The 22,423-nt window shown below is 41.3% G+C and overlaps 3 protein-coding genes and 1 pseudogene across 3 annotated transcripts; all 4 read left to right on the top strand.

Moving 5' to 3' along the window:
• Nucleotides 1–822: 822 nt before the first annotated feature.
• Nucleotides 823–3,742, top strand: LOC103975596 (5'-adenylylsulfate reductase 3, chloroplastic). The gene is made up of 6 exons (XM_009390607.3): nucleotides 823–982; nucleotides 1,069–1,378; nucleotides 2,089–2,437; nucleotides 2,557–2,691; nucleotides 2,783–3,109; nucleotides 3,203–3,742. The coding sequence occupies exons 1-6, from the start codon at nucleotides 916–918 to the stop codon at nucleotides 3,431–3,433; spliced, it is 1,419 nt and encodes a 472-aa protein (XP_009388882.1). The 5' UTR covers nucleotides 823–915; the 3' UTR covers nucleotides 3,434–3,742.
• Nucleotides 3,743–6,346: 2,604 nt separating this feature from the next.
• Nucleotides 6,347–10,262, top strand: LOC103975599 (phytosulfokine receptor 2). Its single transcript, XM_009390608.3, has one exon. It carries the CDS (start codon nucleotides 6,862–6,864, stop codon nucleotides 9,913–9,915), a length of 3,054 nt encoding a protein of 1,017 aa, XP_009388883.1. The 5' UTR covers nucleotides 6,347–6,861; the 3' UTR covers nucleotides 9,916–10,262.
• Nucleotides 10,263–10,825: 563 nt separating this feature from the next.
• LOC103975601 (ADP,ATP carrier protein-like) lies at nucleotides 10,826–14,874 on the top strand (annotated as a pseudogene).
• LOC135631991 (glyoxysomal processing protease, glyoxysomal-like) lies at nucleotides 14,874–21,891 on the top strand. The gene is made up of 12 exons (XM_065140209.1): nucleotides 14,874–15,065; nucleotides 15,213–15,263; nucleotides 15,417–15,491; nucleotides 16,521–16,646; nucleotides 18,671–18,727; nucleotides 18,888–18,991; nucleotides 19,439–19,524; nucleotides 19,639–19,733; nucleotides 19,805–20,531; nucleotides 20,654–20,855; nucleotides 21,301–21,389; nucleotides 21,503–21,891. The coding sequence occupies exons 3-12, from the start codon at nucleotides 15,483–15,485 to the stop codon at nucleotides 21,724–21,726; spliced, it is 1,719 nt and encodes a 572-aa protein (XP_064996281.1). The 5' UTR covers nucleotides 14,874–15,065; nucleotides 15,213–15,263; nucleotides 15,417–15,482; the 3' UTR covers nucleotides 21,727–21,891.
• The last annotated feature ends 532 nt before the right edge of the window (nucleotides 21,892–22,423 follow it).

Genomic DNA, 22,423 nt, shown 5'->3' with positions numbered 1-22,423 from the left:
CCATCGCATGAAGGATTGCGCTTTATGATTTCTATGCATAAATAAATGCATCATTTTACATATGCAATTTTAACCGATTGACATCAACACAACAAACAGAGATTAATAAATATTATTAGTTTTATGTTATGTGTTGGGTGATTTTTTTGAAAAAAAAAAGTAAATTAATTTTCATATTACTATTTTTCAATAAATTTATAATCTATTAAAAAACATTATAAACAGAAACATTGTATCTGATTCAATGGATCTATCTAAAATTAATCGACGGATATAAAAAAAAAAATGGGAGAAGAATATTCAGTGAATCTAAAAAAAAAAAAAGAGAGATGTCCTCTCATAAATATAAAAAATAATATCATCATAAAAATTAAAAATAGTTTTTTTTTTGTTGAGAATTTGCCATTATGATCAAATATTGTCATATGTTAGCGACGTAGATATAGCAATTAATTTGAACAGCCATATATAGATCCACATGGCCGCCCAAATTGACTCCCTTGACAACAAAGTGAGATTTCTTCATTGGAGTATACAAATTGCCTAATCAAACATAATAAAGAATATGCTTGTCATTTTTTGAGTACTTTAAAGCATTTTGCTCCACGTAAAATAATAAACGGTAGTGTGGTATTTTGTGGCATTATAAACCACTCTTTACATGTGGCATAAAATAACAAAAGCGACGGCAGCGCCTTCGTCTGGCGAGAGATCAGACCATCCGTCGGATGCCACGTGTCAAGTTCCATGTTCGCCCGGAATACCGTCCCGATTCAATGAACCGAGGCGGCCTGCTTCCCATGGTTTGCACTATTTATGCTTTGGCCTCCGACTCTTCCGTTCCCAAGAACGTGAAATCTCTTCTCTGTTTCGTAGGAATTTTGGCTAGTTTGGTTGTTCGATTTTGTTTCCGTAATGGCTTACGCCGCGGCTATCTCGAGCTCGATCACTTCCCGTTCCCTCCTTTCTGGGGACTTCAAAGGTATTAACTTGCTCCGTCTTCCGCTTTCTTAAGATTACGCCTTTCCCCATTTCTGAGCTAAAAAAATGTTTTTTTTCTCCTTTTAGCGGCCTTAATTGCGTCCATTAGGCATCCGGAGCCGTCGATTGCCACGTCGGCGGCGAGCGGTGGTCCCCGGCCGCGGCGGATGCTGGCGCGGCCGTGCTGTGCCGTCGAACCCACCAAGAGGAACGACTCGGTAGTCCCCTCTGCGGCGGTGGCGGAGGCGGCGAACGCTGCGGTAGGGGAGGAGGCTACGGCGCCATCAGCAGCGGTGGACTATGAGGAGCTAAATAAGGCGCTCGAGAACGCTTCGCCGTTGGAGATCATGGATAGGGCTCTGGATATGTTCGGAAACGAAATCGCAATTGCTTTCAGGTTAAAAAGAGCTTCCTTTTTCTCCCCTTTTTTGTTTCTCGTCTTAGTTTCTGGTTGCAACACGATAATTACTGTTGGTATCATTTACATGTAAGTGGAAGTATAATATAATTTTTTGTTTAGGAGCTCTTTGATATGTGCTTACCTTCTAAATGATTTAGTAGTCCAAAGATGCAATGTTTATCTAAAGCATTTTCTTTTATGTAATCAGGTTAAGAAATGATGTTTCTCCTAAATAAAGTTGTTACCCAGTGGAGAACTATTAATTTGATAGACCTAAATGGTTAAACTTTAGGTAATACTAGTATACTCAAACCTCCTCCCCCTTGCTCGTAGAAGTAGTTGAAACCTTATTAGATCTTGAGTTTAATGATTTTGAGAGATTATGGTAAGTGTTTCAACAAATTATTATCTTTCTTTGAAAAGGAGGTTAAGGTGGTGGCAGTCTACAATAGTTGAATCATAATGAGATCTTAAATTAGATAACTTGATAGATCATGGAAAATTTTTGAGTAAATCCTCATCAATTTTCTTTTTTTTAGAGGACACTCACTTTTTTTTTTTGAAGTGAGATCCAAGTTTTTAATTTGTTTATCAAGAACACTCACTTGTTGTTGCAAAGAGGTGAAATAAAAAGCCTTAATGGTTTCTTTCTTTATAGTTGTAAGCTTAGGGCAGGATACTTACTAACTTGAAGTTTTGTCTAACAGTGGAGCAGAGGATGTCGCTCTGATAGAGTATGCGAAGTTAACCGGCAGGCCATTTAGGGTCTTCAGCCTTGACACAGGGAGGTTGAATCCGGAGACATACAGGTTCTTTGATGCTGTAGAGAAACACTACGACATCCACATCGAGTACACGTTCCCAGATGCCGGGGAGGTGCAGGCCCTTGTTAGAAGCAAAGGCCTCTTCTCGTTCTATGAAGATGGGCACCAGGAGTGCTGCAGAGTGAGGAAGGTGAGGCCTTTGAGAAGGATGCTGAAGGGCCTCCGTGCTTGGGTCACTGGACAGAGGAAGGATCAGTCTCCTGGCACCAGAGCCAATATCCCTCTTGTGCAGGTATCTATCTGTTATTTCTACGATGTCAGGAATTAAAGTTCCATAAATGAGAGGTGCAATATATCTGATAGTTCCATATCCTAGGTTCAAGTATTGAACTTGTCGATTTGTCTCTGCAGGTAGATCCTGTTTTTGAGGGGGTCGACGGCCTTGGTAGCTTGATAAAGTGGAATCCAGTTGCAGATGTGGAGGGAAAGGACATATGGAATTTCCTTCGAACCATGAATGTTCCTGTGAACTCCTTGCACTCGCAGGTAAGCTCTCCCAGGATTCAAATTGCAAGAAGTTCTGCTGATGCTTTCTTATGGATACTCAAGTTCTTGCTACGTCTTGTTCTGGGTCCAGGGTTACGTCTCTATTGGTTGTGAGCCCTGCACCAGACCAGTCTTGCCCGGCCAACATGAGCGGGAAGGTAGATGGTGGTGGGAAGATGCGACGGCCAAGGAGTGTGGACTCCACAAGGGGAACCTTAAGCAGGATGAGGCAGGAAAATTGGGTGCGAATGGGAACGGGGTTGCGGCCGCCAATGGTGTTGATGGAACAGTAGACATTTTTGAGACCCAAGCCATTGTTAACCTTAGCAGGCCTGGGATAGAAAACTTGCTGAAACTCGAGAAGCGCCAGGAACCATGGCTGGTTGTCCTCTACGCTCCTTGGTGCCGATTCTGTCAGGTAAGAGACAATTTTGGACGCACTAAGGCTGTGATGATACATGTGAATCTGATGATTTTGCAAGAGACTGATGGACTTTTTATCATAATTCAGGGAATGGAAACATCCTACATGGAGTTGGCTGAGAAACTCGTTGGCTCCGGTATCAAGGTTGGGAAGTTCCGAGCCGATGGCGACCAGAAGCCATTTGCTCAGAAAGAGCTACAATTGGGAAGCTTCCCCACGATCCTGTTTTTCCCCAAAAACACATCTAGGCCGATCAAGTATCCATCCGAAAAGCGCGATGTCGATTCGCTTCTGGCATTTATCAATGCTCTTAGATGAAGTTGAGTTGCCGCTGGACATAAGTCTTCACTCTCATCTGGGTGCCGGCTTCAGATGATACAAAAGAAGGTGTCTGGCAGGATCCTGTACCATGCTTAGCTTCCCCTCTTCTCTCAGTTTGCTTTAGATGGGGGAGTAATATGTTGATAAGGGCCAACTACATAGTATCTGGAATCAAATTCGATGTTGTTGTCTGTAATCAGAACTTGTGGGTGATCGCCCACTCTAAAGTTCCTATTCAGTTTCGTAGTGTGGTTTGATATGTTCATAAGAATAAATTTTTTGAATCTTGTGGAAGATTTGGTTTGAGATGATTTGCCAATCATGGGTTGTATTAGTAAATTATGCTCATATATATAGATCTCAAGACTGATTTATGATAGAGTCCTGCACAAGACACTTGTTGAGATGTTAGATCTTTTCTTTCACCAACACAATTCTTAACTAGACTTCTCAGTGGTTTATAGATTAACAGGGTAAATCACTTCTTAGAAGACTGCCCTTTTCAGTATCCTCTATGTTCATAATAACCACAACCTCTCCTAAATTCTGACAGCCTCTCTCTTTTGTCCTTTCACAAGCAGTGACAAGCCTGGAAAATTTCTCTGTTTACAAGGATGAGAAAGAAATAATAGAAACGGCTGAAGTGGAAAGGGTTGTTCTTGTTCTGCAACCTTACTCATCCTCTTGAGATTCCCTTTTCTCTTCCCAATCATTATCTCCATTGATTGACCTCATTCTTCTGCACCATTAAAGTCTCTCTTCTCTCGCTCTGTCATAATGTTCCATCAAGTAATGCGCTGCAACATTTGAAGAGAAGATGGGCATGATCCTAATGGCCACAAGTTCCAGTTTCCAAGTCCACATGTTGTCCCTTTCTTTTTCTCCATCACCTTCAGTCAATAAGATTTCACTAAGCCCATGTTGTTTGCTAGCTCTTGTCCGGGAACCTTCCTCTGTAGTCTGTAGGACTATAAGTATTCAGCATTTGTCTACTCCTCTGAGATCTCAGCTGCAGAGGTTAGCCTCTCCACATCGAGATTGCTTGAGCTTTTGAATTATGAAGGTGGTGTTTAATCTCCATGAATGATTCACTTGGATTCCTCCTGGGGCTGCACCAAACCAAGTTTTCATGGTTCAGTGCTGAGGCTCCATAGATCATTGCCAACCTCTGCCATGCAATTGGTTCATAGACCAACACCACTATCTTGCATTGTTTTAGTAGTGATCACTATCTTGAACTAGTAGGCTATGAGGAGCACACAAATATCTTTAGCTCATACTTTAATCTTCTAGGATCTTAGATTTTATATACTGCATTCACTTCAACAGTCTGTTTTACATTTACAGCATATAAGTTCTTCAATGTTATATCATAGAAGTTTCATCTTTAGGGGATTAATAAGTACTGCTGCATTCTGAAGCATATGCTGTTAAGTAGTCAATTGGGTTCATGGGGCATCAATTCTTTCAAGGTAGAAACTAAAAGTTGAATACAGGTGCAAGCATATGCCTAACTTAGTGGTTGGGATCTCAATGTGACATAAACAAGCATTTTCTTGGAAGAAAGTAGGCAAATGGGGCTCTGTTTTTGACTCTTGGCCTCATGTTCTTTTGGTAGAATCCTTAGACAAGAAACTAAATCAAATAAATCACTATACAGATGCTTGGGGAAATATAATAATTGGCACCAAAATCATGTTGAATATGATTAATGAACATTTCATCTCTCAGAAAAGCTATCAGAAACTTCATCAGAGTTTCAAACCTGTCTCAAACTGCTCCCCTAAGAAAGTGGCATTCACCCACTTCTTATTTGACAATCTATTATACCTGTACCTGAGCAAAATTTTCAGAGCATGCAACAGCTAAAGTAGCAGTGAAACAAGTAATATTTCTGTAGGATGTGAGCCAACAGTTCCACCTAGCTTCCTTCCTCCATGTAAATTTATGGACCCATCCATGCCATAATGGATATTTAGCTAACTAGCCATGCTATGGTCCAAGAAACCATGATTCTAAACACTCATATTGCCCACTGCAATAACCAGTGATTCAAAGTCTTCATCATGATTCTATCCACTTCAAGGATGCCATCCATCCATGGCCTCTGCAGGAGATAAGTTGTGATGACTGTGGGATGAACAGCAGCCGTAACATACGCATCCATTGAACACAGAGTCAGAGACATGGATGCAACTTTATCTGCTGCTCTTGCTTGAAGGAAGATAAAGCAACAGCTTGTTCATCACTCCGTAGGTGATCCCGAGGAGTTGACTGCCTTGAGAAGTCTGACCATTGTTTTCCTTGTACAGCCATGAGCTTGGGTAGCTAGTGATTTTATTATGTCCTTATCACCGGAGGCGTAGCAAATCCAAAGACGTAATAGCCCATCAGATGCATTCGGAGGCTACTACTCTCCTCCCTCCCCCACCCTCCGGCCTTCCCTCCATTGGAGGCAATAAAGAAAAAGGGCGAGTTAGTGGGATTCACATGCAATGATTCAAAAGGCACGCAAACCAGTTGACCCGAGAACGCAGGGAATCCCACCGGTCCCTCTCTTGCGCGTGACGGTCGCCCCCCCCTTGAATCGAATCCGGTCCGGTTCTTCTTAGGACGCGGTTGATTTGCTTCCGGGAGAGTGATTTGGTATCCGGTTCATTTTTCTGGTTGATGGATCAGACCGGTTTCGGTTCGCTCATTAAATGCACACCCGCAATAGGATACGCACCAAGCGAGCACTGAGCGGCCCGAGGCAGGGAAGCAACGGCAGCAGGAGAGGAAGAAGAGGGGCGAGCATTAAAGAAAGGAGGACTGCATGCACTTGGAAGGCACTGCCCGGGTCAGCACCCACCCACATTTATTTGCGGGTCCCACCGGAAGACACCCACAAAGATCACTAGCTACCAGCCAAAACCCAAACCAAAAAAGAACCTCCTCCTCTTCCTGCTTTCTCTGCTCTCTGCTTCCTTCCTTTTCTTTAAGCTTTTGCTTGATGTTTCTGTGCAGGCCAACAGAGCCTCTTCTCTTCTCTGTTGAACGAGCCACATGGTGGTAGCATGAGAGAAACAATTCCCTTCTCCAGAAGAAGCTCTTGAAAGAAAAGCAAGAAAAAGAAAAGTTGGCATAAAGAAAAGGAGGCAGTGAGAGAGGAGAAATGGTGGCATAGAAGGTGGCCTTGTGTTGGGCCCAAAGGGAACCATTGCTTCACCCACAAGCCCCCCTTCTCCTCCCCCTCTCTCCTTTCCATGCCCCCCCCCCTCTTCCCCTCCTCCTCCTCCTCCTCCACCTCCTCCTCTTCCTCTTCCTTGGGATGTATGCACACTCACCTTCTTTCTTTGACCACCTCTTCCATGCATGAGTTCCCCCCATCGAGTATTTAAGCCTCACTCTCTGCTTCCTCCTCCTTTCTTCGTCTCCCTCTCGTCATGGCTTCGTCCTCTCCCACAACCTTCTTCTTGAAATGGGCACTACTGCTCTGCTCGCTCTGCCCGGCCCTCGCCGGCCCGTCCTCCTCCTGCCACCCCGCCGACCTGCAAGCCCTCGCGGAATTCGCCGGAAACCTCACTGCCGGTTCCATCCTGTCCAACTGGTCTCGCCCCGAGCTCTGCTGCAGCTGGGACGGCATCGTCTGCTCCGAGGCCAGCGGTCGATCGTCCGGCCCTGGCCGCCGCGTCGTGGAGCTCCTCCTTTCCGGTCGCGGACTGAGCGGAGTCCTCGCGAGCTCCATGGACCGGCTCGAGGTTCTCGATCTCAGCTTCAATGCGCTGTCGGGGTCGATCGCTGCCGTTGGCCGCATGACGGCGCTGCGGGCCGTGAACCTTTCCTCCAACAACTTCAGCGGGCCTCTTCCGGACCTCACATCGCTGCCTGCTCTCGCCGTCTTCAATGTCAGCAACAACTCGCTCGCGGGTCCGATCCATCCCGACATTTGTGCCGGCGCTGCAGCGATCGAGGTTCTTGATCTGTCGGTGAACTCGTTCTCAGGGCCACTCCCTGACGAAACGGTAGCTGAGTGCAGCGCGACGCTGCGGGAGCTGTACCTCGGCTACAACTCCCTCTCAGGTGACCTCCCCGACTCTCTCTTCGATTTCGTTGCATTGGAGAAGTTGTCGCTCGCCTCGAACGATCTCTCGGGACAACTCGGCGAGAGGTTGAGCAAGCTCTCTAGCCTTCGAACACTCATCGTTTCGGGTAACCGGTTCTCGGGCCCCCTCCCCAATGTGTTTGGAAACCTTACCAAGCTCCAGCAGTTGGTTGCACACTGCAATACCTTCAATGGAACCCTTCCTCGATCGTTGGAACTCTGTGCAATGCTTAGGGACCTTGATCTCCGGAACAATTCTATTTCAGGTTCCATTAATCTTGATTTCTCACGAATGAAGTTGCTCACATCACTTGATCTCGCCACAAACCATTTTTATGGCCATCTTCCTGTTAGCCTTTCGGATTGCCAAGCATTAAAGACCCTAAGCCTTGCTAAGAACGGTCTCTCTGGTCAGGTCCCCGAGGAATTTGGGAATCTTTCATCTCTTACTTTGCTCTCATTGTCTAATAATAGCTTCCAGAATGTATGGACAGCTTTGGAGATCCTCCAAAGGTGCAAGAACCTCACCACACTTATCCTCACCAAGAATTTCCTCGGAGAAGAGATTCCTGACATTCCTCTGAGGTTTGAGAACTTGGAGGTTCTCGCTATTGGAAACTGCGCCCTTACTGGCCAACTCCCGCTCTGGCTATTGGATTGCAAGAGGTTGCAAGTCTTGGATTTGTCATGGAACCACTTGACCGGTGGAATTCCTCCTTTGATCGGGCAGCTTGACAATCTAATTTACTTGGACATCTCAAACAATTCCCTGACTGGTGAAATCCCCAAGAATTTGACACAGCTGAAGAGTCTGATTAATATTAGCAGCTCAGCAACAAGGTCTTCGATTGGCTTGCCATTATATGTTAAGCGCAATCAGAGCATCAGCGGTTTGCAATACAATCAACTGTCAAATTTTCCTCCATCGTTGTACTTGAATGATAATGGCTTCAACGGGATGATTTGGCCGGAATTTGGGAACTTGAAGGCACTCCATGTCTTAGACATGAGCAATAACAGTATCACAGGGAGCATTCCAGATACGCTTTCTGAGATGTCAAATCTGGAGGTACTGGATTTGTCATACAATGAACTTAATGGATCTATTCCTGCATCCTTGAGCAAGCTCAATTTTTTATCAAAGTTTAGCGTAGCCCATAACAATTTGAAAGGAGAGATTCCAACCGGGGGCCAATTCTTCAGTTTTTCCAACTCTAGTTTTGATGGAAACCCAGGACTGTGTCGGTCACCATGTCCTTCTAACAAAACTCAAGCACTGGGGCTGAGTCCTGAAATTCCATCAAATATGAACAATAAGTTTGGAAAAACCGGCATACTTAATATAACTATTGGCATCGGTGTTGGTATTGCATTTCTTTTAGCTGTTGTCTTGTTTAAAATGTCGCGGAAGGATGCTGGTGTTCCAGTAGATGAGGTTGAATTGGAAGATGGATCATATACATCATCCGAATTGGGTTCCAAGCTGGTACTTTTCTTTCAAAACTCTGATGCGAAAGAGCTTACGATCAATGATCTTCTGAAATCTACAAATAACTTTGACCAATCAAATATAATTGGCTGTGGAGGATTTGGGCTGGTCTACAAGGCATATCTTCCAGATGGTACAAAAGCTGCAATCAAGAGGCTTTCTGGTGACTGTGGACAGATGGAACGAGAATTCCGTGCAGAGGTGGAAGCACTCTCCAGGGCTCAGCATAAGAACCTCGTCTCCCTGAAAGGCTATTGCAGGTGTGGGAATGATAGATTGCTGATTTACACCTACATGGAAAATGGAAGTCTGGACTACTGGCTTCATGAGAGGGCTGATGGTGGATCTTTACTCAAGTGGGAGGTCAGGTTGAAGATTGCCCAGGGATCAGCAAGGGGATTGGCTTACTTGCACAAGATCTGTGAGCCCAACATCATCCACCGAGATGTTAAATCAAGCAACATTTTGCTGGATGATAGATTCGAAGCCCATCTGGCAGATTTCGGCCTGGCGAGGCTTATCGATCCCTACAAAACTCATGTCACCACTGACCTGGTTGGAACCTTAGGGTACATTCCTCCTGAGTACAGCCAAACATTGACAGCTACTCTGAAGGGTGATATCTTCAGCTTCGGAGTCGTTCTATTGGAGCTTCTCACCGGTAGAAGGCCTGTGGATATTTCCAAGGCGAAAGGTTGCAGAGATTTGGTTTCGTGGGTGCTTCAGATGAAATCCGAGAAGAAGGAAGAGCAGATGTTCGATACAGTAATTTGGAACAAGGCCCACGAAAAGCAGCTCTTATCAGTGCTGGAGACTGCTTGCAGGTGCATCAGCCCAGATCCGCGGAACAGGCCATCGATAGATCAAGTTGTCTCGTGGCTTCATGCTGCTGGCTCTGATGGATGATGTTTTAAATTTATAATCTCTTTCCGATGCATCTGCTCCTAAGTTTCAAAAGAATGGTGAAGTAAACTGAGTCAGTTTTGGCCAAAAATAGGTTGTAAATAAATGTGCTCTCTCCCATATCTCTTAGACAAGAAAGCAGAATATATCTCAACCCTTCTTGGACTTGTTATCCAAAAGTCTCTTTTCATCTGCTCCACCTCCTACATGCTAGTTTTTCTTTCTGTTACTATTAGCACTAAAATGGCTAAGCTTATGGTCTACAGATGTTTATCTGGTCACATGAAATCTAGACTGAGCTTGCTTAATTTGCTTCGATCCTATATATGAGATTGCCAGGTTGATGTTTATGTTTTCTTGTTCCTTCCTGTGTTGCATCATTGTAGCATTTGAGAAATGACATTGCAACCAACCATACTGGAAGGATATTTTTCGTTATGATCATCTCGATTGATTATAATTCATACATTTATTTTTTATTATTAATATTAAATTGATCGATGTACAAAGAGGAGTAAAATCTTGTCATCGTATTTAGCTATAAAAGCATTTGTCGATTGTTCTTTAAATCAATCATCAATTTAAACGTCGTTACATGATCCAACGTTCCAAATTTGATACGTGCCTTCCTGGTCGTGATCGTCCGTAGAACAAGAGACTGAACCTGACATCATCCCGGAAAGCGGCAAACGTGAAGGAATTAGTCTCTCAGACTAAGGGTACAATAGTCATTTTATACGAGCTAACAATAGTGGATCAGCTACTGAAACCGGGGGCATATAAGTAATATCATAAGAGATAGGCCGCCGGGAGAACACCGGAAGAGGTTAGCCTCGGAGACCGAGGGCATAATGGTCATTTCACAGTACCACGAGTCCCGCCAACAATTGCTAGCAAGAGTAGTAGGGTTCGACCATGTCTACCCATTCGTCGACACCCGTCGCCTCTTCAACGCTTCGTCTCCCCCAGACTCTTCGGAACAACGAGGAGTGCTGCCGTCGTCGCCCCTTCTCTCCTCCCCATCTTAGGTGACATCTTCCTCTTGAATATTTCCTTGTCTTTTCGGTATATCACTTGATCTGATCGACTGTTCTGGCGAGAGCGACTTGTGATGTGTAGCGGACCCTTTGTCCCGTCGCTGCTTGCGGTGTGACGCTTCGTTTTGGTGTAGATCTGATAGCTGTCGTTGTAATCCTGTCAGATGATACGTGAAGCCTTCTTCATGCTGTCTTCACTTGTTTTATATGGATCTTTGTGCTAACTTGTAGTAGGATTTAGATACTAATCGACGCATGGAATTGCTTTGAACTTGACTTCCATGCTTCAGGTTAGTCACATAGATCTTAGTTTGACGATAATTGGGAATTCAAAGCACGTAAATGGAAGCTGAAAGTGTGACCGCAAATTTCCTAAGCCACTCTTAACGACAAGCGATGAAATCCCCTAATTTGTAGTCTTATTGGAACTAACAAGTGGCAGAAGATACACTAACATCAAGTGTAGAGTTTGAACTTTCAACCCGAGTTCAAATCCAGCCTAGTAGATGAGGTTGAATACGTTACAGTTATTGGGTATTTGCAGTATTCATTTGAAAGAATGTTACTTATGTTAGTTTTTACTGTTTACTAATTGTCATTATTATTTAAGGTTGCATTTTGTTGGTCCATTTTCTACAGTTTATTCAGCTAGCAAATGGCAACACTCATGTAGTGTTTTCTGACATTTGGTACGAGAAGAACTATCTCAGTAGTCTAAAATTGAACATTATAAATTCATTTCTTGTCCTTTTCTTGAGTCAAAGGTAAGAAATCAAACATTTACCAGCACTTTCAAATGATGTACTCTAATTAGTAACTTTAAGTGGATGAAAAGTTTTCCTTGATAATGTGTAAAAGTTTTTTTATTTCATCAAGTTGCTTCTTAATGCATTTAGAAGTCAAACTTGGGATCATTTGTGGCTATGCTTTTGAATTGCAGAAGGGTAATTTAGATGTTAGAATTTTGAAGTGCTTGACATGGAGTATAGGAAGTATGATGGTGCAAAGTTCATATTTTTTTAAAGAAGGAAAAAAATTAAAGGCATAAATCTAGTAAGTTAAATGTAAGAGAAAATATGATTGAGTATCTTGTCAAGATTGTTAATTTTGTTTGTTATAAGACTGAAAATCTTAGGCAACCTGTGCAAGGTATACATGAAAATTGTTTTCATTATGTATGCTGAAACTGAATCCTGTGGAAAAAAGTCTGATTAGTATACATTTGTCAACTCCATAGGTTCCTTAGGTAATTTCTTTTGTCTGCCTTATCTGGATCCAAACAACTTCCAGAGACTGTGTGTTATTCATACTAAGCATTTAGTACTTGTAAGGAAAAACAACTATTTATGTATGTCGTATATACTTTTGTCAAATTTTTGGTGCTACCTAAGATATGAATTTCCTCTTGGACATCCAGCCTAATTTTTATAATTAGCATTCTTATGTTGTTAGCTGATAAATCTCTACTGATAATTTCATGTAGCAGAATGGCAGATGAGTTACTCCATCCATGTATCATACAAAAGATACATGGGCAATTGATCTTTTTCCATGGGCAGCATCCTCATTCACAAGCCAGAAATACCATCATCATCCACAATTTACTTGGGACTTACCACTTGCAGAGTGCACTTCTTAAATCATATGAGGACTGTCATGGGACTATTGGTCTCTCATCCATGACACCCATCACCCCTGTCTCTGCTTGTGCACCTAAGGAAAAAGGTTCTACAGGATTTCTTATAGATTTTCTCATGGGTGGTGTTTCTGCTGCCATTTCTAAAACGGCAGCTACTCCGATCGAGCGTGTGAAACTCCTGATTCAGAACCAAGATGAGATGATTAAAGCTGGTCGACTCTCAGAACCATATAAGGGAATTACAGAGTCTTTTTCTCGAACAATCAAGGATGAAGATTTCCTCTCATTGTGGCGAGGGAACACCGCAAATCTTCTTTGTTATTTTCCTGCCCAGGTCGAACCTTCTCTTCTATTCCTTTTGCATTTTGGTTTTGCTTCGCAGTGTCTGACAGTTATATGCTCTTTATACATCAGGCACTGAACTTTGCGTTTAAGGATTACTTCAAGCGTATGAAGATAGATATTGGAAATGGTTTGCTGGTAATTTAGCTTCTGGAGGTGCAGCTGGTGCGTCTTCCCATCTCTTTGTATACTCCCTTGATTATGCCACGACCCGATTAGCTAATGATGCCAAGGCTGCCAAGAAGGGAGGTGAAAGACAGTTAGTTCAATGGCCTGGTTGATGTTTACAGGAAAACTGTACAATCTGATGGTGTTGTGGGACTATACCGGGGCTTCAACATCTCATGTGTCGGTATCTTTGTTTATCGAGGGCTCTACTTTGGACTGTATGATTCTTTAAAGCCAGTCGTGCTGGTTGGCCCCTTGCAGGTTAGTCATGAAAGACGATGCTGAAACATATACTGAATCCAATTATTGCTGTCAGACATAAAATGCATGATAAGAAGTGTGCTATGCAATTTCTTGGCAGATTACAGAAATACCATCATGTGTCTGTTTATGTTATTATATGTCTCTTTATCCGCTTGCTCATCTTTCTCTACTCTTATAATATGTTTGTCATTCAGGACAATTTCTTGGCAAGTTTCTTGCTTGGATGGGGAATTACAATCGGTGCTGGTCTTGCTTCCTACCCAATAGACACTGTCCGTAGGAGGATGATGATGACATCGGGTGAAGCTGTCAAGTACCGCAGCTCATTAGATGCCTTCTCGCAGATAATAAAGAATGAGGGTGTGAAATCCCTCTTCAAGGTGCCGGTGCAAATATCCTACGGTTATGACAAGCTCCAAGTGATCGTCCTAGGACAGAAGTATGGGTCCGGAGGTGGCAGCTAAGTTTAGCTGCTTTAGCCCTACAAATGGCGAATGCCAGATGATGATGATGATGAACAAGTAATGGTAGGTGCTGCATCTTGCTTTTTCACTAGTGGTTTTTGATTAATAGCAGATAAGCAGCTTTAGACATCCTGTTCGTATTATTGCTAGGCTATGTTGTTGTATTTGGATTATATACTGAATCATCATCATAGACATCCTTTTTCTGATTGGCTATTGATGGTTGTTTATTTGCATCTTTACTTTTCCTTTTAAGCTTCTCAGCTGATGCTACGAGAGTTACGGGAGTAGTAGTTCCTCCAAACAGTCTCTCATCCAGCAGATTTCTTTCATGCCGAACGTGTCTCGTATTTTTCGTGAGTATTTTTGCTCATATCTTTTACTTTGAAACCTCTTAAAAAGGTTATATTGTATGATATATTGTATTTGATACAATGTGTAAAGGACAACACTGATTACGTCTCACCCAGCTTCTATGAACTCATACGAGTTTCTCCAAGATGTTAGAGATCTTCTTGGATGGCTCTCATCGCTGGCGCGAATCGTGATGCAGACCTTGAGCCAAACGGGCCTTGTTGGGACATCATCCGCCATCTCGGCCCATAATGAGCGGATCCCCCATTTAAGACTTGTGCGTCTCACCGATTCACCTCGCTCTTCGCGGCTCGATCCTCGGTTCGTACGGAGTCGATGGAGTCGTTGCCGGACGTCGCCCAATTCGCCCGCAACTTCTCGGTCTTGGTCCGTTCGCAAGGCCCCGTGAGTAGCTCCTCCTTCTCTCTTTCTTCTTCTTCTTCTTCCTCTTCCTCTTTACTCCGTCGTCAATCCCGTGAACTCTGAAATCTGACTTCGTCGACTTCCTTTGGTTCATCCTTCAGGACCCCAAGGGCCTCAAGATGCGCAACCACGCTTTCCACCTCCATCAGTTAATCGTACTTTTGAAGCTTTCATTTTCGTCTTCTGGGATATTTATTGGACCCGAATGCCTTAATTTTGGCATTCTATTGTGTTATTTTGAGTTATTTTTAGATTGATGATTGCCGATGATTGGAATTCAGGACCGGGAGCACAACCCTTTCAGCCTCGGGGATTTTGTTACCTGACGGTTGCCTTAGCGATCGGCCACCCATCTTCGATCATGTGTGTGGCATTCATCGTCACTCTGGCGATCTCGTCGTCACCCCTGCTTCGGTGGTGGAGCCCTTTCTGACTGCGGAATACAGAAACAAGACCGCCCAGGTTACTGCTTAGGAACCTTCTTTTATTACCAGAAAGGAGTCCATTCTCTTGTCTTTTGGTCTCTTTGTTTTTCTATTTTAATTTGTTCAAATCAGTGGTTATCTTTTTTCAGCAATATTCACAAAACTGTCTTTTTTTCGTTTTCAGGAATTTTCACCAAAATTGATTCCAGCTGCTCGTATCGATGTTCTCATAGAGGTATGCAGGTCGACGAACCATTTATGGAACGTTGAATTGGTTGCATGAGTTGGTAGAGGATCAGCAGCAGAAAATCTGCATCTTGTATTTCTTCTTGAAGATAATACGAATTTTGTAATATTGTAGACTTTGATAATGGCTTCTGCTTTGCAGGGCAAGGAGGAGGGAACAAGCAGCAATGGGGCTGCTACCATTCCTCGCTGGAGTAACTGTAAACTTATGGCATTGGTAGACCTTTTTTCTGCTGTTAGTGTTTCATGGCACATGCAGATAGTGATAAATTTGATGTTCTGAGGTGCCTCTTCATGTTTTGTATAGGTTTACTCAATGTAATTTTCATGTGAGATTTTATTTTCATGGGACTGGTATCTCATGCTTTTCATGTTTGATAAAGAAAATAGTTGATTACAAATACACTTTTCTATATATCAGCCGCAATATATTGAGACAAAATAGCTTATGTTCTGGTGCGGATATGAAATAAAGGACTATAACATTAAGGTCCGTAACATAAACTCATTGAAGGTGATCCTCTGTATCTTGATCTTGAACCCTGTTGGACTAGATACATGCTAAGGCCAGAAACCCTTGTGGAGGACATTAGTTCCTCATTACTAAAATCAAAGGTCGAACTTTATGCCTTCTCGACTGACACTTGTTTGATGTGCTCAAAAGAGTAAGAATGTGGCTTTGCTTCTCCAGGTATTATATTTTTCGTTTGATGGATTCTATTCCATTGAATTTATTTGTGCCTCATCCTAGCTCAAGTATATAAAAAGCCTCAGAAGGTAGCATCATTTTATGAGTTGGAAACTCGAGAGAAGTCAAGAACTAAACAAGCAGCTTATTCCCTGAACATCAAAGATATTCTGTCATCCCCTGTATCGTTGAGTGTTTGCTTGGAAAATGTATATTATCCTCAATACTCCAAAGTAGCATCTGTCTCAATCACCGTTGCTTACCTTCTTGACGTTTTGAACAATCACTTTGTTGTATTATCAACAATATTTTGACTGTACTGCAATATATCTCGACATATACGCAAGCTAATATCATGATCATATTTAGTCTAAAACTCCTATTGAGATATTCTTCCATGCTGTCATATCAACCTTTTGCTAGTGAAAATCACAGTTTGAAGCTATGTCATCATTGATGTTTCTTTTGGCTTAAGTGCTTTCTTGTTCACAGAATTCTACATAGTTTGTACAAGTTCCGTACAGCTTTCTCATTTCAGAATTTTCCAATTTGCACCAGGTCGATGTTACTGCATCTTCTGTTGCTCTTCTATCATTGCTTGGAGGTGACAGTGGCTTGCAAGAAAGTTCTTCATGGGAAGTGGGTTGGTCCTTGGTGGCTAGGGAAGGTGACACTCAGGCAGGGGTAAATGTGGTTTATTAACAAGTTATTTGTTTCTTTTAAGCTTGAAATTTCATGTCTCAGTTGAAGTATTTAACTTAAATTCGTGCTTCAAAATATGAGAGAAGATCTCACACCTACAAATCTATTCATTTGATGGTTATAAAAGTTGCAACTTTGCATGTAAAAGATCACTGTCAATGAAGGAACAAGCTAACTCAATCTGGGTGAACCTGGCTAAATGAATTTCATTTTAATGAATTTTGATGAATTATTACAATTAGTTTTGATGAATTTCATTATAGTGAGTTTTCTGCATATACTACCTTAGGTAAGACAAAGGCATTCCATCACATAGGTAAAATTTTCATTGGTTGTCATTACCAATTGTAACTTCATAAGGATTCCTTGATAGATTGGAAGGTGTGAGTTCTATGTGCCAAGCATTGATGAGGATGTATAAATTGGCATATATGGTGGCCATGCCAATTTTAATGGGTCCATCTCTTAAGAGTTTCTCGAAGGCCCTCTTAAAAGTATCTGATTTTTAGGAAGTCATGAAACTTCAAATTTACGCACTAAACTTTTTGAAATGTACCTTCAGAAAACTTATAAATAACATCATAAAAGAAAGTGCCTTTAACTACATGTCATGGCCAGATCAAGATTGAATAAATTTGTGACTCAATGGATTACAGCTCCAAGTTATACTGACAATGTCCTTGGAGGATAGCCATTATAAGCGAATCTGGGCTATTGTGGAACCAGGCTAGATCCAGTTCTGGATGACCTTCAAACTGTAATGGGCTGAGTCCAAACTTGGATAGCCTGGCTCTGGACTATTTCATTATCAATCCTACATGTTAGCTTGTGTATGATTTAGAAATAGAAGAGCACATAAGAAAGAACTAGATTGCATGTCCTCATACTTCTCTTGGTCCTATGTAAAACTCCTACTGCACGTATATAATTTGGCACATTCTCTTGAAATCGTACTTGAGATTGGCCCCATATCAAAAGTAGGCAAGTCATTTCGAGTAGTTGTAATATGCAACTTGATAACTCAGAGCCTCCTTGTAGTCACTTTTTATACAAATAAAGTTGTAACATTACAAAGCAATGTCTAAAGGACTATGGTTAAAATGTTTCTGTAGGTAAATTGTCAACTGCAGTAGCATTCATATGGCACTGTAGACCTTTTATGAAACAATCTGACTGAAAATAATAATTTCCTAGACAAGACAGAATTGTTGACAATCAAGATTGAACAAAAAATATCTAATTTATAATAACACTACAAGTAATCTGTTGACACCACATGCTGGTATTCTCTAACAATCACATCATATAACTAAGTGGTTTTATTTCAACACAAGCAAATTTCTACTATTTTGAGGGAGGGAAAAGGGGAGGTATCTCATCTTATCTGATCCATTGTAGATCAGTGTCTAATAACATCTTTCAATTCCTTATTTGATGTGTTGTAATAATATTCTGGGGTTCATTATAAAATAATCCTTTAAGTTTACATAGGTTAAGTATCATTCCTTTGTGTAATGTAATTTGCTACAATTTAATGTAACCGAGTACATTTTACTATTGAAAAATCTTGCAGATTTTGTTAGTGACTGCATAGATGTTAGTATAGAGCTCAGTGATGGAAAAAGATTTTTTGTGGCCGACACTAGATAGTTGCGACATTATGGATGAATGTTGTTATTTTTTGTTATTAATGCCATTGATGTTGTTACTTATCAATCTAGAAACAAAATCTTCAGCTTGCATCTGAAGTGAAAATAGTAGATTCAATAAGCCATTTCTCTTTCCCTAAAATGAGTTTGGAGTTAATCATTTCTTTCATGTATTTCTAACGCATGAAGCTGTGTTTGTTTCCTGCTTGAAAATTTTGTTTCTGTTCCTAGAAAAAATGATGTTTGTATTCAACTCCAAATGGATGGCAATGATCTTTGCTAGGTTGAAAAATACATCAGATTTTTCTTGAGTCTTAGACTGAATATTCATCTGATAGTTTAAGTACTCGCTCGCAGATGATCGAGTCAGCCACAAGAATTGCGATTCTTGGAATTCCAAAAGTAGAACTCAAGGTAGACCTTTTTTGCTGCCAATCCTTTAATGTTTAACAACTTGTTAAATTTCATAGTGAAGAAAAATGAATCTTCTTGACTTCAGCATTTTCTAGTTCTGGATTGCCAATACAATCAGGTAAAAATACTCCTGAGCATAACTATTTCTAATGGTTTTCAGAACATGCTGCAAGTAGATATTTCTGAAGTTCAACAAAGAGGAGATCTGCTTTTAGTTATGGGTTCTCCTTTTGGAATCCTGTCACCGTCGCACTTTCTCAACAGGTAATGGTGTTATGCAATTTAACAGAATAACTGATTTTCACTTTCCCTTGGTAGCAAATCAAAATTCTATCAATTAGTTGTTTCCAGTGATTTATAAAACTTCACTTATCAACTTTCCCCTGGGAAAATAACCATGTAGGTAGTAACCCTATATGATCCCTATAATATTGCTAGTTCTTGGAAAATCCATTTTGTTGGAAATATTATATGATATTTAAAAGACATGATATCACAGGACAGGATGGCATCAATATGAGTTGTCTGTATGGGTTATTGAGTGATTATCAACACAACCTAGGAAGCTTATTTTGTGACATACGTAGAGAAAAAACAAAGAATATAATCGATTATGATGAGATAGACCTGAATAAATAACAAATTTGCTGCTTTCTGACCAGTCTCTTATTGCTGATTGAATTTTCAAATAGATTCTTCTTTTTTAATCAGCATATCTTCTGGAGTTGTGGCAAACTGTTGTTCTGCTGGTTCTGTTAAAAACTCATTACTACTTGCTGATATTCGTTGTCTTCCTGGTATGTTAATGGGAATATATATTTATGCCTACTTTTCATAGTAATGAGGACTTCTTGTTGATGTACTTTATATGGAAACACTATAATAGTCAAGTTTGACATCTGCTGAATCAGGAATGGAAGGTGGTCCTGTTTTCGATAGACATGCATGTCTTGTTGGCATGCTGACAAGTCCATTGAGACAAAAAAGCAGCAATGCAGAAATTCAGGTAAAAGGTTTTTAAAATATTTCACTTCAATAGTCCTTGGAGAATTTTGCAAATCGTGTTTCTGGGTACAGCTTGTAATTACATGGAATGCAATAGCAACTGCCTGGGGAAATGGGCTGCAGAACGAACCTCAAAATGTCCAACAAGAAGTGGCAGGCAGGTACATCAACAAAGAAAGGAGGGTACTTCTAAACCTTGCTAATTCCAGGGGGCCCATCAGATGTTTACCTGAAGGTTCTGATTTTCCTAACCTCGTCCCTTCACTCAGAAAAGCTATGTCTTCTGTTGCTCTTGTTACAGTAGGTGATGGGACTTGGGCTTCTGGAATTGTACTCAACCCAAAGGGTCTCATACTAACAAATGCTCACCTTTTGGAGCCATGGAGATTTGGCAGAAAATCATTAGTGAATCTTGTAAAGAAAAGCACTAGATTTTCTGTTGAATGTAGTGTTAGTTTCTCTGAGCAAGAGGAAAAAATAAGTGAAGACAAGAGGCAGAGATTTTTTTTGTCAGCATCGGGAAGCTCTAGTGCCTATGGGGATATTGGCCATGATGCTTCACTGCTCAATCGAAGCCACAAAAACTATAGGAAAATCTCGGTTCGTCTGGACAACGTGGAACGCCAGTTTTGGTGTGATGCTAGTGTGGTTTATGTCTCAAATGGACCAATCGATGTTGCACTGTTGCAGCTTGATCATGTTCCATGTCAACTTTGTCCCATCAATCCTGAATTTCATTGCCCATCTATTGGTCTACCCGTGCATGTTATTGGGCATGGTCTTCTTGGACCTCGATCCGGTGAGAAGCAATTAGATCACCTATGTTTTCTTTGAACATATTGGTTAGATTTTTGTGGTACGCTTTATTCTTCTGCGGCATCAATAACTTTTATTGTCTATTTGTCCTTTTTCTTTTTGCAGGCATCTGGCCATCAGTTTCCACTGGAATTGTATCACATGTTGTTAGAGTTCCAGAGCCTCTCCACATTGAAAAATCTGGCATAGTGGAAACTGAGAAAAGAAGTGTACCAGTGATGCTTCAAACAACCGCTGCAGTCCATCCAGGAGCTAGTGGTGGTGCTGTGGTTGATTCAGATGGCCATATGATTGGTCTAATAACAAGGTACTTTGTCTTCTCAGCTACACTAAGACTTCTTTGCACAAGAAACACGACCTGGAAGAGTGAGTGCAAAAATATATTAATGTTTTGCTGGACTGATGAGTGCTCAAATTGCATCTTTTTGAAATCTTGTTATCCACAGTTGTGTATCTGCCATATTTACCTTCTTTGCTATCACAGTTCTAGTGAGAATCTTTTTTACTACTACTCGAAACATGAACTCAACAAGGGTATGGAGGAAATTTGAGAAAATCTTTGATGGTCAGTTTTCCCTAGAGTGCTGATTCTTCTTAAACCTAGTTACACTGCAAGGTATGCTGCATGAAAATAAGCCACTGTTGACCAGTTCTTGGTGGCTCTTCCCCGGTAATAGTGGGTTGTGAAGTGTGTATGAGGAAACCATATTCAAGACAGTTTTGTACTCACCAACTTGTTCTCCTTTTTGCAGCAACGCCAAGCATGGGGGTGGGAGAACCATACCACATTTGAATTTTAGCATTCCGTGTGCAGCTTTGTTGCCCATATTCAGGTTCTCAGGTGGCTTATCGATTAAACCTCTTACTTGGTCCAAGAGCTGTTTAGCAAATCTTCTTTATGTTTAGTGCTTGTGGCTTCAGAAACACTTCATAAACAGAAATGTTTGTGCACAGATGAACACGACTGGTCGATGCTAAAAGTCCTGGACGAACCGAATGATCTCCTGTCCTCTGTTTGGGCATTGGCGCCTCCCCCGTCCCAATCAAAGCAGTCCATCTCAGAGAAGAATGACCAGGAAGGCAAAGGATCTCGTTTCTCCAAATTCCTTGCCAAGAAGCATTCAGGGCTTGAGGATCTAACACACGTTATTAAGGAGAAGCTGCCTAGCAAGTTGTGAATGAGAAGGACGAGGATGATGGTTTTGGAAGATATACAATGTAAAGTTGCTTCTATCTATGATATAATGTTCTCTTTGGTACTTGGAGAGAAGAATATTTACATTCATACAGCTTTTAGAAGATATATGAATTCTAATTCGATGTTTAAAATGAGCTTTTAGACATATGTCGGATGTTTGTGCTGACCACACTCAACTTTTGCCGCAATTTCATGCATTTCTATATTAGGCAAATCATTTTTCTTATATTATTGATAGCGTTACTGATACGGTGAATAGTTCCCACCAATCCATATCATTATCCATGTTATACCTAAAGTTGGAGAGGAAAATATTCATTAGAATATTTTTTATCATTCCTCTATAAATAAATATTTATAGAGCTTCTCATGTTCATGATCAAAAATTTTATTTTGGACTATTGCATGAGATTTTGAAATGACTTGAGCATTGAGGAGATCACATCTTGGCAGGTGATATAAAGTGAAGGGAGTATTCTTGAAAGGGCATCTACGACATCAATAATTAACATGTGGTATGGTGAGCCAATCATTCCATCTGCTCATGGTTGGACTTATTTGTGTGTTCTTTAGGTGCCTTGATCAAATATTCCCGATTAGTGGAAGATTTTTTTTGGGATCTCATCCTATATAGCGATGTCAATAGATCAGGCAGGACTTAGACCATATTTAGTCCA

This window comes from Musa acuminata, chromosome BXJ3-2, assembly GCF_036884655.1.
Source record: "Musa acuminata AAA Group cultivar baxijiao chromosome BXJ3-2, Cavendish_Baxijiao_AAA, whole genome shotgun sequence".
NCBI lineage: Eukaryota > Viridiplantae > Streptophyta > Magnoliopsida > Zingiberales > Musaceae > Musa > Musa acuminata.
This window is presented reverse-complemented; position numbering and strand designations above follow the sequence as displayed.

Bases quoted from the DNA above. Each gene is read 5' to 3' on its own strand.
- LOC103975596 (XM_009390607.3), top strand. From the start codon at position 916: ATGGCTTACGCCGCGGCTATCTCGAGCTCGATCACTTCCCGTTCCCTC. The intron at 983-1,068 runs GTATTAACTTGC...TTCTCCTTTTAG, and splicing joins CCTTTCTGGGGACTTCAAAG to CGGCCTTAATTGCGTCCATT. The intron at 2,438-2,556 runs GTATCTATCTGT...TTGTCTCTGCAG, and splicing joins CCAATATCCCTCTTGTGCAG to GTAGATCCTGTTTTTGAGGG.
- LOC103975599 (XM_009390608.3), top strand. From the start codon at position 6,862: ATGGCTTCGTCCTCTCCCACAACCTTCTTCTTGAAATGGGCACTACTG.
- LOC135631991 (XM_065140209.1), top strand. The intron at 16,647-18,670 runs GTAAATGTGGTT...ACTCGCTCGCAG, and splicing joins AAGGTGACACTCAGGCAGGG to ATGATCGAGTCAGCCACAAG. The intron at 19,525-19,638 runs GTATGTTAATGG...CTGCTGAATCAG, and splicing joins TGATATTCGTTGTCTTCCTG to GAATGGAAGGTGGTCCTGTT.